We start from the raw sequence: 16,818 nt of genomic DNA, 5'->3' as shown, positions 1-16,818 counted from the left end.
CATTTTTGCCCAAAAAACAAACTTTTTGTACCTCATTAAATAACATCAACAAAAGTAAAAAGCTAACATCAACCTAGGAAAACCATTTTCACCATAACAGTTACGTATATTAACTGTATTATATACTTTTAAATTAGTAAAAAAAAAAAAAATGGGTAAAAGACATGAACAACTATCAAAGGAAAAAAATCCTGAAATATTCAAATGTCTACCTCATATACAGTGTATAAATACCTTAATAAATACCTTACTAAAGGAATTCTTAATCTGCTGATTATGTTCTTAATTGTACCATGAATTACAAAAACCTATTGGCAAAATCAGTCTCATTTAAAAAAAAAAAAAAAAAGGACTTTAGGCTGGAGTAAACAATGAAAATAAACCAGTATGTTTTAAAACACATTTTCCAAAACAAATTATCATCAACATACTTCAAGTGGTAACTCTTCTCCTGAATCACCGCCTACAGATTTCAAGGAAATATTCATGCCTAGTCAGCATGATAATCTGTTGAGACAGATTCTTATATAAGTTTTGTGTAACACATACCTTTTTAAAGTGTTCTGTTAAACCTGTGTTGGTTGAGACTTAACACTTACTTTTCTCATCTTTTAAAAAAACTCAGCAAAATGCTTGTGTGCTGCCTGGCATTTTCAGAAATTATGTTGGTGTCTCACTATTTTGGTATCTCACTTGGCACGTTTCTCCAGGTCAGCTCTCTGTCCATATGTTGAGAGGGCAAAGTGTAAATGTATCTCATTTTTCTGCACTATCCATAGATAAATCCACACATCCTAAAGGAGTGGTGAGCCGTTAAATCCATTTTGTTTTATTTTAAAGGGACTGATTTGATTTATATATAATGCATTATTTCAGATTTACACTTTGCAGTTTTGTATTGTTGAGGGGTTACTAAAACAAAAAAAATCAGATTAAAATGTGATACCATTTTTTGTCTATCAAACTCATAACTTTAAAAACTATAATCTTCATTGTTGACAAATATACAAGGAAACAAGCACTTTATCATCAGTAGTATGAATATAAATTATTAAAACTTTTCTGGAAAGCAGTGTATTGCTAGGTATTGAAAACTGACCAAATCTGGGAATTTATTTTAAGGAATTATTTAATCATCTGTACAAAGACTTAGCTTTAAAAATGTTCATCACAGCGTTGCTTACAGTAATAAAAGATACTCAGTAAATGTTTCCATTAAATATGTTATAATTATACAATAGCATACTCGATAGCTACAAAACAAATATGAGGAGTCAGTATATTAAGTTAAAAATGTAAATTATGAAACAATTTCTGTTTATGTTGTTAAACAATTATTTATAGAGTTTAGGATTTTTTCATGTTTGCCTAATGTTTTAACAGCTTTATTGAGATATAATTTGTATATCATACAATTCACCCATTTAAAGTATATGACTCACTGAGTTTTAGCATATTCAAAGTTGTACAACAGCATCACAGTAAGTTTTAGAATATTTTAATTACCCTAAATGGAAATCCTGCATCGTGTAGCCACCACTCTTCAACCTTTCATCACTCCTATCACCCCCTCCACCAGAGTCCCCCCACCCTCTACCTCTTGCCTTAGACAACCACTGATCTACTTTCTGTCCCCATAGATTTGACTATCCTCGACATTTCACGTTAACAGAATCACGCAATATGTAATCTTTTGTGGCTGCCTTCTTTCAGCATATTGCTGTCCAAATTTGTCCATGTTATAGCATCTTTCAGTATTTCTTTTATTGCTGAATAATACTGTATTGTATCGATATATACTACATTTTATTTCTTCATCAGTTGATAGACATTTTGGTTGTTTCCACTTTGGGCTACTGTGATTAATACTGGAACATTCATATATAGTGTTTTGTGTAGATATCTGTTTTCATTCCTTTTGGATGTGTACCAAGGAGTAGAATTTTTGGTGGATTATATGGTAACTCTGTGTTTAACTATTTGAGGAACTGGCAAATTATCTTCCCAAGCAACTACACTATTTTATGTTCCCACCAGCAGTATATGAGGGTTCCAGTCTCTCCACTTTTTTGCTAATACCTGTTATTATCTTTTTTATAATAGGGGTTTTTTTTCTTCCTTCACATTCATTTTCTAGTTTTTCTATTAAGCATTAGTCATGTGTCAGAGGAAAAGGTTTTTAAACACATTTATTGAACAATTATGTGACTATATTGTTCTAAAAGCAATATAATTAAAGATTACAATATATGTGAACCTTAATCTTCAAATGAATAAATTGTATTCCTTATAGTATACTTTTGGATCATTTTTACATTTTATAATATCAAAATTCATTTTATGGATTTGCTGAGGGCTTTATTGTTTATTTTCTTAAGAAGGTAAGGTAAAGAGGTTAATTTTTTAAGGTTTAAACTGAAAAACAAAACTTTTATATTTTCACAAAAAATAATTATTTGAAATATGTTTAACCCACGTATTATCTCACTAAAAATTATGTTACTGATTTTTCTGAATCTTCACCAAATTACTTTTTTTGCCATGAAAAGATAGTGCATGTTTTTATTTTAGACTTATATTTACAATGATAACCCAGACCCTTCATGTTCTTTAAAAATTTATAGATATGATAATAATTATTGCATAATCAGTAGCTGTATCTTAAAGGAGAATGTTAATTTTCTATAATAAGAATAGAGCAGCATCAAGCAAAATATCAAAAAATAGTGATCCTTAATCTTACCACCTAATCACAAGCACTGTTTTAAATTTTGCTTATTTTTCCTGGCTTTTATGCCCTTGAAATACCTGAAATTTTCTAATGTTTTATTCCTTAACATACTTGGCTTAAAGGCTTATATCATTACTCTTTCCTTAAGTAACCACACTTTTAGCTTGTAGATTTTTGGCAGGAAAAAAGTACTGTTTTCAAATGTCCAAATTTTTCCCTGATGTTCATAATGTGGATTCTTTTTTAACAGATGGAAAATGGTTGATCATTATGTTAGCCGTGTCCGTGGAAATCTCCAAATGTTAGAACAACTGGACCTGATTGGGAAAACCAGTGAGATGGCTAGACTTTTTGGCATTCAATTTTTACATGTACTGACAAGGGGTTCACAGGTGGGAAATCAGTTTTCTTGCAGACTTGAAAGTTCTGTATGAGTGATACACTTTTGTGATATTTGAAGTGATTTGACTTTTTAAACTTTCTGTTTGGTACCAACTAATCAATAGCTGGGTAATAAAATCTTATCATTTTATTATCTTTCTATGCCAACTTTCCGGCCACTGCCAAGTGTTTTATGGTATTAAGAAAATAAATGCCCATGCCCTTAAGGATATTATATTCCTGTATATTGTTACTGTGATTAAAGATGCTCCTAAAAACTGGAGAAGCAACAAAGAAAGTCTACCTTTCTTTTGTTTTACATGTTTAATTTTGGCTTCTTAAAACTTCCCGTAGTTAATTTTAATATAAAAATAAAAAGCTTGAAAATCAATATAAGTGGACTATGTAACTTTTTAAAATGTTATTTAAAAAAAAACGTGAAAAGCTATTTAATTCATATCTTTCTAAGTAATTTCTCAAGGATATAATGAGAGATTTTTACTAAACACCTTGCTGAAAATGATTTTATGTATTAATTCAACAAATATGTATTTGAATACCTGTAGTTTGTTAAGCACTGTGGTAGGCATCAGGGATACCATATTAAAACACTCAGATTCCTTAACCTTGTAAAATCCTTAATTATTTTAATTACCTGTGTCTATAACATTCCTCAATCAACCAGTTCAGTAAATATAGCAAAAATAGAGTTCCAGCTAGTTTTATCTGTTTATTTCATTTAATTGTTTATAAGCTATTTATTTTATTTATACCCATCAAATTTAACACCTATTTGAGCTAGCCTGTAATAAAAGGCAAAGATACCTTAAAACCTCATGAGAATACTTCAGTGAACCCAGGCTGGTTCTTGTGAGTAATTTTTTTTTTCTGATACCCCAGGCCATCTGCTTAATAGTTATTATTAGAAACAAACATACCAGTAATTGCTTGATTCAGTTTTGCTAGGGACCAGTACTAAGCTGATTACTATTCAGTTCTTTTTTTATTATTTTTTAATTATTTCCACAACAAAAGCCACATTCAATACTTTATAATTCTATAATCATTTTGTTTGTTTCTTTGAAAAACTGGGATAACATTTTCTATCTTAAGTCTCATGACAGCTTTTTCATTCTCTTAATTTTCCCAAATAAATGTCTCCAAGATGATTGACCAACTTCTCAAATGAAATTGTCAAACTATACAGCTGTCTGTCCTACACTTTTTTATTATGGTATAACTGTAAATAAAGAGGGCCAGGCACAGTGACTCACGCCTGTAATCCCAGCAGTTTAGGAGGCCAAGGTGGGGGATCACTTGAGGTCAGGAGTTCAAGACCACCTCGGCCAACATGGTGAAACCCCATCTCTACTAAAAATACAAAAAGTAGCCGGGCGTGGTGGCGCAAGCCTGTAATCCCAGCTACTCAGGAGGCTGAGACAGGAGAATCTCTTGAACCCTGGAGGGGGAGGTTGCAGTGAGCCGAGATTGTGCTGTTGCACTCCAGCTTGGACAACAGAGGGAGACTTGATCTCAAAATAAATAAGTAAATAATAAAAATAAAAAGAGATCTAATTGCATCTGTCCTTTAAAATTGACTTATCTTTTAAGTTATTTGACATGTTTTATAGTTTTTATAAAAGTCATAGGAATAGGAAAAGGATTTACATATATCCCTTTTCACATCTGAAAGCTGACTGAATAACTAGTATTGCAGGCTGGGCATGGTGGCTCACACCTATAATCCCAGCACTTTGGGAGGCCAAGGTGGGCAGATCACGGGAGGTCAGGAGTTCGAGACCAGCCTGACTAACATGATGAAACCCTGTTTCTACTAAAAATACAAAACATTAGCTGGACATGGTGGTGTGTGCCTGTAATCCCGGGCTGAGGTAGGAGAATCGCTTGAACTTGGGAGGCGGAGGTTGCAGATTGCCGAAATCGCACCGTTGTACTCCAACTTGGGCAACAAGAGTGAAACACCGTCTCGAAAAAAAAAAACTAGGACTGCAAAAAAAAAAAAAAAAAGTCATACAGTCTTACTCTGAAAAGCAGATTATCCTCAAATGATTGTATATTCAAATTACCAATGTATTTAAACTGTGTTTCTTCTCTTCTCACCTCCCGTTCTCCGCGCAGTACCGTGTGGAATCAATGATGTTGCGTATTGCTAAACCAATGAACTATATTCCTGTGACACCTAGTGTTCAGCAAAGATCCCAAATGAGAGCCCCACAGTGTGTTCCTCTGATTATGGAGCCTGAATCCCGCTTCTATAGCAACTCTGTTCTTGTTTTGGATTTCCAATCACTTTATCCTTCCATCGTGATTGCATATAACTACTGCTTTTCCACCTGCCTTGGCCATGTGGAGAACTTGGGAAAGTAAGGTTTTTTTCACATTTACAGTAATGTTGTGCTTTGTACTTCTTACTAAAATTAGACACTTTCTGAGTGTCTCTTTGCTCTTGACACCTTCCCTATGGGCAAGATAAATGGGCTATATCCCAGCTAATCCATTCATTGTAGTTGTCTTACTAATTGACATGGATCACCGTCTGATTAATCCAGCTTCATGGATGGATGACTCATGAAGAGGATTGGGAATAGATCAGCCTTGCAACTGTTTCACTCCATATGTAACTATGGTCTCTCTTAAAATGAAAGTTAAATTGTTGATATAAATTACCTTGCAGTGGAACAGTTTGAGGATTATGATCTTGTAACTCCAACTATGACCGCCTCTTTATTTTTCTTATAAATAGTCCAGGATTTTAAAAATTAAATGGTAGGTTTTATTGATTAATGTAAATTAAATTTCATAAACTGATAATAACATTTTAAATTCTCAAAGGATTAGATACTTCTTGATTTGTAGGAAATACGGAGTCTTCATTTTTATTGATTTTTGCGTATTGGAGACCATGTGTTGGTTTTAGTATATGCTATACTCCTTCATAGAAAGCATCTGTGGAAATTATATTGATAATCCTGTCTTTTTATTAAAAACAGGAATTTGGAAAATTTACAATATTTACAGTCTTTCTATTTAAGGTTTAAATTCTTCTTTAAATATGTTCACAAGGATGTTCAATAAAAATAAATTTTTATTTAAGTAATTTAGTATAAGATGATTGGGCCGCACGCAGTGGCTCACGCCTGTAATCCCAGCACTTTGGGAGGTTCAGGCAGGCGGATCACGAGGTCAGGAGATTGAGACCATCCTGGCTAACACGGTGAAACCCTGTCTCTACTAAAAATGCAAAAAATTAGCCCGGCATGGTGGTGGGTTCCTGTAGTCCCAGCTACTCGGGAGGCTGAGGCAGGAGAATGGCATGAACCCAGGAGGCAGAGCTTGCAGTGAGCCAAGATCGCACCACTGCACTCCAACCTGGACAACAGAGCGAGAGTCCATCTCAAAAAATAATAAAATAAATAAAATAAGATGATCAGATGTTGAAATTTGGTTTTCAGTATAGATTTTACCCATAAATTTTAGGATAGGGCCATTTAAGAAACGTTTATTGTAATAAATTGTGAATATTTGAAAAACTGTTTTGGTAATGAGGCAAATAAACATATTGCTAAGTACATGAATTCACGTTTAGATGTTTGAAAATGAATTTCTAATGGAGTTAGAAAGATTTTTTAAATTGCCTAAAATCTTTGTTCTATGATTTGATGAAGTGTTTGCTTAATATTCTCTTTCTTAACAGGTATGATGAGTTCAAATTTGGCTGTACCTCTCTGAGAGTACCTCCAGATTTACTTTACCAAGTTAGGCATGATATCACAGTGTCCCCCAATGGAGTAGCTTTTGTCAAGGTAATACTCTCTTGTAAATGAAAGATAACAACTATGGCTTAACTTTTGGAGAGCTGATAATGGTTTAGATATTGTTGGCACATAATAGAAAAGAAAAACACCAAGTTTGCTTGAATATTTTATCTCAAAAAGTCAAAGATACAAGAATCGTCTAAGAAATCACTTCAGGAACAAACCAGTCACCTTGATTTTTCTTGAATTTAGGTTTTAAATCTTTAAATTGTTAAATTTTAGTTAATGAAATATTGAAAGAAATAAACGTACGCTTATACCTTCTGCCCTTTATTAGAACCAGGCCGACTTAAATAGCAACTTAATGGTCAAAATATATTACCTACAGAGATTTAAATTTCTTTTATGTGTAGATGCTACTAGTTGTTCTTCCACATTATTTTAAATTAAGACTATCTTAGAATTAATGATACTGTAATAGGCTTATTTATTATATTTTTAAGAAGATATCCAAACTAAAAATAGGATCCCTTTTTTCTCTCCTGTATCTCCCCTCAAAAGAGACAAAAGAAAACTTTATAAATTAAAGACAAATAAGAGAGATCTAAAAGATTATATTGCCTCTTATATGCCAACTTCATTCCTTTCTTTTCTATTTTCTTAGCAGTGAGTCTGTACTAGAATCATGAGACAGTAGAGTGGTTGATGGTAGAGGGGACCCCACCAGTCCTCAAATTCATTCTGGTGTACTATATCAAAAGTGGCATCATTCTCTATCAGTAAGAGGGACTGCTAAACTAAAATTAGCAATGTAGATGAAGAAAATTTTAACCGAAGAGTTCATGGTATGTTTCTTTTTGGAAAATTTTAAAATGTAGTATTTCTAGGGACTGATGTAGATGAGATCTACTTGGAGAAATGGAAATAGATTTTTTTTAATTAAATGGGCCTTTATATAAAAATCAGTTTTCACATCACATTTCTGCAAATTTGGTCCCTGTTCTTTTTATCTTATGTCTTAAAACATTATGGCTGCTTCAAAATGTACACCAAATGAATTAGAGGTTAGAATATGTTCTCATTGTCGCATATCTGGCAGCTTATTATCTCCCTTTAACAGCTTTTTTTAAAACTTGCATCTACTTTTGGACCCAGTGTGTAAAGCTTAATAAAAATAGGATTTTTTAAATATTCAGGTGTGTGATGATCCTATACCTGAGATTTTAGTTGCTAGGTCCGACATGCATTACCTTGCACGTGTCTGTGAATCATCATCAAAGTTAATACTGTTCTGTGGTTTTCATTCCTACTGGAGTTCTCATAAATTCTCCCTAGTCTTGATTAATACAAATGATTTTTTTTTTGGCATCAACAAATTTTATCACCTCACTATTCATCCCCTCTTCCAGATTGCTAATAAATATAGGCCGGAGGGGATGGCTTAGTGGTCTAAGCATCAGATTTGAAATACCTAGAGTCCCTGGAACTGCAGGTTTGAATGTCAGCAGAGTCAACCCAGCTCATCATTCTTCCAAGGTAGATAAATGGAGTTCCATGCAGATTTCTGTGTGGGGTCATTAGGATGAGATCTTTAAAAACTGAGTTGGTTATGAGTGATACAAGTCCCATCTGTCGTTTTGAAAGAATGGGGGTTTCTGTCAAAGTTTTGAACAAAATTTCCCTCTGAACTTGTTGTATGGTCACTTATGCACTAGTTGACATCCTCCTCCCTGGAGGTCTCTGAACTCACATGGAAGTGCTCTATTAGATTTATAAACATTGCAGGAACCATTTAGGAGAAAAATACTCTTCCAAGAAATAAAATGTGATGATTTTATATTGACGGCCACTAATACTATGGTCACTCTATTGTTAGCATGTTTCAATTCATGACAGTTGGCCATTATTATATTTTATGCTTCCTTCTTAATTATATAAATCTATAATGTTTGAGGGGTTTTAAACATTTTTTTTTTCTTTATGATAGCCTTCAGTAAGAAAAGGTGTACTACCAAGAATGCTTGAAGAAATTTTGAAGACTAGATTTATGGTGAAGCAGTCAATGAAGGCTTACAAGCAAGACAGAGCCCTGTCACGAATGCTTGATGCACGTCAGTTGGGACTTAAGCTGATAGCAAATGTCACATTTGGCTATACAGCTGCCAATTTTTCTGGGAGAATGCCATGCATTGAAGTAAGTGATACAAATCTGTAGTTTTTTCATTGAAGTAAGTGATACAAATCTGTAGTTTTTTCAAAAAAGACTAAAATATAGCGAGGCACAGTGGCACTCACCTTGTATTCCCAGTTACTTTGGAAGCTAAGGTGTGGTATGGGGGGCTTCAGCCCAGAGTTGAATCCTGCCTGGACAACACAGTGAGACCTCATCTCTTTTTAAAAAGAAAAAAAAAAAGGCCAGGCATGGTGGCTCACACAGGTAATCCCAACACTTTGGGACACCGAGGCGGGCGGATCACGAGGTCAGGAGTCACGACCAGCGTGGCCAACATGGTGAAACACCATCTCTACTAAAAACACAAAAATTAGCTGGGTGTGGTTGTGGACACCTGTAATCCCAGTTATTCAAGAGGTTGAGGCAGGATAATCACTTGAATCCAGGAGGCAGAGGTTGCAGTGAGCCAAGATCGCACTCCAGCCTGGGTGACAGAACAAGACTTGGTCTCAAAAAAGTGGCTCACACCTATAACCCCAACACTTTGGGAGGCCAAGGCACGTAGATTACTTGAGCTCAGGAGTTTGAGACCAGCCTGGGCAACATGGTGAAACCCCATCTCCAACCAAAAATGCAAAAATTAGCCGGGCATAGTGTTATGTGCCTGTGGTTCCAGTTACTTGGGAGGCTGAGATGGGAGGGTCACTAGAGCCTTGGAAGTCAAGGTTGCAGTGAGCCATAATTGCACCACTGCATTCCAGCCTGGGTGACAGAACAAGACCCTGTCTCAAAAAAAAGAGAGAGACTAAAGCAGCATTAAATGAATGCCTGTTCATTCAAGCATTTCATTTTGTTTTAAAACTTTAATAAACCATTTCATTTCTATGACATAGGATCAGTTTTTCTCATACCAAGCCTCAATATGTACATATTCTTGGGGATCTGTGACTTTTCTCTGTATCTCGGTGTCTTTATTCCAATGATCATTTTAGAAATTAGCATACACATATTTCTGCATTATCTTCATAACTATACTTTAACTTTCTATTAGCATGAAATTTCAGTGCCACCTTTGTAGCAGTTTTTACAACAACCTTGGTAGTGCATAATTCATTTTATGTATTGACAAGAGATCTGATTATAGTTATATTGGCTTGTCCAAATGTCACAGTTAGCCAAGTGTGGTGGTTCACACTCGTGATCCCAACAACTCAGGAGTCTGAGGTGGGAGATTGCTTGAGCCCAGGAGTTCAAGACTAGCCTAAGCAACATAGTGAGCCCTTGCCTCTATTAATACATAAAATTGAAAACTAAAAAAAATGTTTTAAGTCAGAATAAACAACAATCATTCCCTACTTACTAGTATACCAGTAGATATAAAGCAGAACCTTTTTTTTGCAGTGATGAGTGACAGTTGAAAGACATTTTTCATAGAATAAGACTTAATTTCCTATTTACTAAGTTAAGGTGTTTATTTGATACAAATACAATATAGTGTGACAGGGTAATATAATAATATACTACTGAGTGAGAAAAGAACAGAATAGCTTGTTATATTGTGATCTTTTCGTGCCAAATGAAGGCCAGAGGACATTGTGGTATATCATATTTGCATTAGTTCAGTAAGAGAAAAACAAAGAAAGCATAAAGTCTTCACACAGCTCACAGTAGGCAAAATGAACTCCAAAAACATGAGCAAGGCAGGAGTGGCATATTCACATTGAAAGTAGCAAAATACCATCTCTAGTGAAAACTTAATACTGTTAACTTGAATATTTTGGTACAGTAATATGATTTTGTGCTGTATAAATTTTTTTATGGTTGCACTGTAAAGGCTGTAAGCAATAAAAGTTTGTATCTAGGTTTATATTTGTATACTTTTAGGTGAGATAAAAAATACTTTGTTAGTCCTGAGGGTTCATATTAATACATTTGAAAAGCACTGATCGACATGATCTAGCAGAAAAAAAATGGAAATGGTATTACTAATGGAAAACCAAAAGATACCTTTTTTTTTTTTTTTTTTTTTTTGAAACAGGGTCTTGCTTTGTCGCCCAGGCTAGAGTGCAGTGGCTTAACCACATGCTTGTCCCAAATCCTTTCTTAGGGGCCATTTCCACATTTCCCTAATTTCTTCCCTGCCTCTCAGTTTTAAAAGTGTTTATTAATGTATTTTAGTAATAAAACAATGCAGAAATACTATTTTAAAAATATGTAAATACTGTAACTCTAGAATAACCAGAATTTGGGAGGATTTTTGAACTAGCAGTGGAAGTTTAGGAATAGAGTTTCACCAGGGAGTACGTTCCTGCTTTGCATGGTGAACTCAGACTGCCAAGCAATACCTGCTTCCTTGACCCTGGTCTTCTCAGCTGTTCTCAGGTTAATGACTGCAAGCATGCATTTGGCCCATCATATGCTAACTTCACAACAATACAGTGTTAACTTCTAGGTGAAATCATGAGTGGAAAAAGCAGCTAAAATCACAGAAAGAGCCTCTTATGAATAAGTGAAAAGTTAGCACCAATCAAGTAACAATGGAAGGTATCAGCCACTTTTTTTTTTTTTTAAAGGGCAGATGGCTTCATTCTTTTTTATGGCTGTATGATATTCTATTGTACACATAATATGGCATTTCCTTTATCCATTCACCCGTTGATGGACACTTAGGTTGCTTCCATATCTTGACTGCTATTGTGAATAGTGCTGCAGTAAATATGGGAGTGCAGATATCTATTCAATGTCCCAATGTCCTTTTTTTTTTTTTTTTTTTTTTTTTTTTGGATGTATACCCAGGAGTAGGATATCTGGATCATATGGTAGTTCTATTTTTAGATTTTTGCGGCACCTCCATATTGTTCTACATAGTGACTCTACTAATTTACATTCCCACTAACAGTGGGTTCCCCTTTCTCCACATCCTTGCCGGCATTCATTATTGCCTGTTTTTTGGATAAAAGCCATTTTAGCTGGAGTGAGAAGACATCTCATTATAATTTTGATTTGAATTTCTCTGATTAGTAATATTAGTCATTTGTCATCTTTTGAGAAATGTCTGTTCAGACCTTTTGTGCATTTTTAATCTAATTATTTGGTTTTTTTTCCTACTGAGTTGTTTAAGTTCCTTACATATTCTGGTTATTAATCCCACGTCAGATGGGTGGTTTGCAGATATTTTCTCCCATTCTGTGGGTTGTCTCTTCACTTTGTTGATTATTTCCTTTACTGTGCAGAAGGTTTTTAGCTTTATGTGATCCCATTTGTCCAGTAATCAGCCCTAAAAAAGAATAAAATCCTGTCATTTGCAAAACACGGATGGAACTGAAGGACATTATGCTAAGTGAAATAAGCTAGACAGAGAAAGACAAATATCACATGTTCTTACTCATGTGGAAACTAAAAAAAATTAGTGAACTCATGGAGATAGAGAGTAGAATGATGGTTGCCAGAGGCTGTGAGGTGGGGAAGGAGGGAGATAAAGTGGAAATGATTAATGAGTACAAAAATACAATTAGAATGAATAAAATCTAGTATTTGGTAGCACAGTAGAGTATAGTGAACTGCAACTTATTGTATATTTTTAAATAACTAAAAGAATGGAATTGAAATGTCTAACACAAATAAATGATAAATGCTTGAGGTGATGGATATCCCAGTTACCCTGATTTGATCATTACACATTGTCTGCCTGTGTACATCATATGTACAACATATACATATATATACAAGTTATCTATCCAGAATAATTAAAACCTTTTAAAAGCGGGAGGCGAATGGATTACTGTCTGTGGTCTCCTGCTTTGCTTCAGAGAACACATAATCAAAAAAGTGCAGATCTGGACTGTCATAGAGAAAGATAAGATTTTGTAAGCATATAAGGAGAATATGGAGAATAAATAAATGTAGCTAGTAGTTGGAGGTTAATGTCTCTGTCTCAGTACTATCATAGAGAAAGACAAGACTTTGTCAGCAGAAATTCCTATGAAGAGAATATGGAGAATAAAGTAGCTAATAGTGGAGGTTAATGCCTCTGTCTTAGTTGGACTTCATAAATTAAAATTTTTGTATGTTGACAGTTTTCTACTAAACTATTGGTCATTCATATTTATGATAAAGATATATTTGTGCCTTTTTAAAAATTGAACTTTATTTCTTTTTATGTCTTTTCAGAAAATTAATTTTTACTTAAAAAAATTTGTTTTTATTAACTTTTGAGCATCCCCAGTCATGGCCTAAATTGTGAAACCATTTCTTTTCCTCTTTTAAATCCTCTCTTAGCCCTTAAATGAAGTAATGCTTTTCAGGTTAGGAACCTTACCATAAAGTAGCAGAATCTGTTAATTTAATTACTTCTCCTTCCCTCTTCCACCTCCCCCTCACTCTAGTGCTGCTGAATTCTTACTACATGGTCTTCAGGGGTAACTGCAGAGTTCTGACTCTTTTGGGTATAACTTTAATGGGTCAGAGTAAGAGCATTAGGCAGACATTTAAGACCGCTATGTGTATGTACAAGTATATACTTACTTGTAAGTATATATCTCAGAAGTGTATTTGACTTTGATGCTAAGATGGCTTGCTCATGCAACTCTTTGTCCTCACATATTTAAAAGTTGACCTTGCCCGGGCACAGTGGCCTGTAATTCCAGCACTTTGGGAGGCCAAGGCAGGCGGATCACGAGGTCAGGAGATTGAGACCATCCTTACTAACACAGTGAAACCCCACCTCTACTAAAATACAAAAAAATTAGCCAGGCGTGGTGGCGGGCACCTGTAGTCCCAGCTACTCGGGAGGCTGAGGCAGGAGAATGGTGTAAACCCAGGAGGCGGAGCTTGCAGTGAGCCCAGATCGCGCCACTGCACTCCAGCCTGAGCGACAGAGCAAGACTCCATCTCAAATGAATAAATAAATAAATAAACAAATAAATAAATAAATAAATAAATAAATAAAAGTTGACCTTGTTTGAAAGTGGCGGCAGGTAACAGAACATTTTATTCAATTTGAGTTTCCATTAGATAACATGATTTTTGTAATGTAATAAGTTATAGTTTACATTCTCAAGATTTTCTATTGTACTAGAGGTCTCAGCAGAATTCATAATCTTAATTTAAAACCCAATTACAGGCTCACACCTGTAATTCCAACACTTTGGGAGGCTGAGGCCGGTAGACCATTTGAGGCCAGGAGTTCAAGACCAGCCTGGCCATCATGGCAAACCCCATCTACTAAAAATATGAAAAATAGTAGGGCAGGGTGGCGCACGCCTATAATCCCAGCTACTCAGGAGACTGAGGCATGAGAATTGCTTGAACCCAGGAGGCAGAGGTTGCAGTGAGCCAAGATCACACCACTGCACTCCAGCCTGGGCGACAGAACGAGACTCTGTTTCAAAATAAATAAATAAATCAGAATAAATAAATACATCCCAACTCGTTTCTACCAGTTTTATTATTTATTCCTTTGTTCATATACCTAATATGTCCTTTGTAATGCAACTTTAAACAGCCGTTTAAATACTATTCAATCCTACATTTAGTAATTCAAGTTTTACAGTAAAGGGAGAAGGATCATTATTGCTATTGTTTGCTTCTTAACACAAAAAAAAACAAAAAATGTGCAGTTTGCATTTTAAAATTGCAAAGGGAATGCTCCATTTATGTTTTATGTTGAATGACAACTTTTCCCACTCTTAGCTTCAATTAGTTTAATAAATAAAACAGCATTGTTATATAGTGTCTTTACTTAACTGTAAATCTCATTAGCATGCTTTTCATATTTGTCAAGGCCCAGCATCTACTTGTTTTGTAAATTCATGCCATGGTCACTGTTAAAATTCACTAATCACAAATGGAAAAACCCTTCCTAGATATATATCTACCTATTTAATTTAAATTGAACACTTTTAATATATTTCCCATCATATAATTGGATACATTTTTCCTTGTATAACTAGTCACAAGATTGAAGTTCAGCATTAACTTTAATGATATTGAGAAACATTGTCATCAACAGTTCAACAGAAAAATTTTGAGAGATACACGTATGTATACTCATGCACCCACAAAGAATGCTTTTCTGCCTAATGAGCTGTAAGGGCACGTAAGAAAGTTCTTGAATAGTTCAGGCACAGTGGCTCACACCTGTAATCCCAGTACTGTGGGAGGCCGAGGTGGGCGGATCACGAGGTCAAGAGTTCGAGACTAGCCTGGCCAATATGGTGAAACCCCGTCTCTACTAAAAAAAATAGAAAAATTAACTGGGTATGGTGGCGTGCGCCTGTAGTCCTAGCTACTCAGGAGGCTGAGGCAAGAGAATCGCTTGAACCCAAGAGGCAGAGGTTGCACTGAGCCGAGATCACGCCACTGCACTCCAGCCTGGGTGACAGAGTGAGACTCCTCAGGAAAAAAAAAAAAAAAAAAAAGAACTTGAATAAACAAGAATTATTCTTCCAAGAATCCAGTGTAGCTGTGTACTTTGTAACAAGTGCAGTCCACTTACTGTTACACTCAAAGACAAGTCTGCACATCGATTGGTCCTTTCAAATTCTTCACCTCAGTTTCTTCTTGAGTACTTGGAGAAAGAATGATGCATTGATTTCTTTTTTACGTTCTTTTCTCCTTGTTTCGTTTCTGGAAATACTTAGTAATTAAATGTATTATATGTTAAAGTCTGTTGACTTACACTGAGCTATGTTAAGAAATTATTTCCAATGTGTTTGTACCAACAGGTTGGCGATAGTATTGTTCACAAAGCCAGAGAGACCTTGGAACGAGCTATTAAACTGGTGAATGATACCAAGAAATGGGGGGCTAGGGTTGTATATGGCGATACTGACAGGTAATGGGTTTTTGGTTTTGTGGTTGTCTTTTTGCATCTGTCCACATCTTCATTTCAGTGTTTAAAATGGCTTACGGGAATCCTTTCTAAAAATAGAGTTTTGAGTCCTTTCCAGTCCTTACGATCTCATGATCAGAGTTAACACAGATCCTGATTTACCAGATATGATCATAAGAGACAGTTTGTGTCCTGAGCCACAAACTGTGAAGATTCCTATGGCTTCCCTCCAAGTAGCTCTTAGCCAAGTAGATAGTGATCTGTAAACTAACTGTGTACGCAGGAGTCTAGTTTATTTAAAGAAACTACTTTTAATGTGAATAATTCCTCTAATATAGCTGCAACTCTCTGAATTTAAGTGTATATCTTAAAATAATTAAACTGTTTTTGAAGGACAATTGCCAGAACCGTGAGTGGTTAACTTACCACTCAGCCCCAGAATATGTTGACCTTCTAAGAGAAGTGCATATAGGCAAATGCACTTTTCCATTTGACTCCAGAGGGTCCACAGACTTACTCAAGCCCATTATTTATGGATTGGCAAATAATGTGCCTGCATTTGAAGGCACATTATTAATAATGTAAGTTATTAACACCAGCTTGCATGCTTCCTTGTTTGCTGTGATAATTTTCAGGTTTCAGTTATTTATGTAACATCTTTTTTGCATGGCTTATTGAAATTCTTCTAGAATGTAGGCACTATGCACATTTCTTACGGTGAAATTTTTTCCCTGTTGGGGACTTAGAGTCACAGTGTGAACATGCTAAGAGCACCTGCCTCAAGACCTCTGATCTCTTTACAGTCCAACAGAGCAATAGGAGATAATGCTTCTAATCATTAAATAGCTTATAAGTAATCTTTGAATAGCATTTAATCTTATCCAGTTCTTTAAAATGTTCATACAGACAGCATAATCATATTAAT

At 35.1% G+C, this 16,818-nt stretch overlaps 1 protein-coding gene across 3 annotated transcripts in view; it reads left to right on the top strand.

Annotated features, from left to right (window-relative positions):
• Positions 1-16,818, top strand: part of REV3L (REV3 like, DNA directed polymerase zeta catalytic subunit) — a 190,998-nt gene that overhangs the window by 148,647 nt on the left and 25,533 nt on the right. For all 3 annotated transcript variants that reach the window (XM_025381340.1, XM_025381341.1, XM_025381342.1), the window contains 5 exons: positions 2,982-3,123; positions 5,252-5,496; positions 6,828-6,936; positions 8,876-9,082; positions 15,787-15,896. In XM_025381340.1, coding sequence (XP_025237125.1) covers positions 2,982-3,123; positions 5,252-5,496; positions 6,828-6,936; positions 8,876-9,082; positions 15,787-15,896 — 813 coding nt within the window. The remainder of the gene's footprint in view (positions 1-2,981; positions 3,124-5,251; positions 5,497-6,827; positions 6,937-8,875; positions 9,083-15,786; positions 15,897-16,818) is intronic.

This window comes from Theropithecus gelada, chromosome 4 (assembly GCF_003255815.1).
Source record: "Theropithecus gelada isolate Dixy chromosome 4, Tgel_1.0, whole genome shotgun sequence".
In the NCBI taxonomy this organism is placed as follows: domain Eukaryota; kingdom Metazoa; phylum Chordata; class Mammalia; order Primates; family Cercopithecidae; genus Theropithecus; species Theropithecus gelada.
The sequence above is the reverse complement of the archived record's forward strand: the minus strand, read 5'-3'. Positions and strand labels throughout refer to the sequence as shown.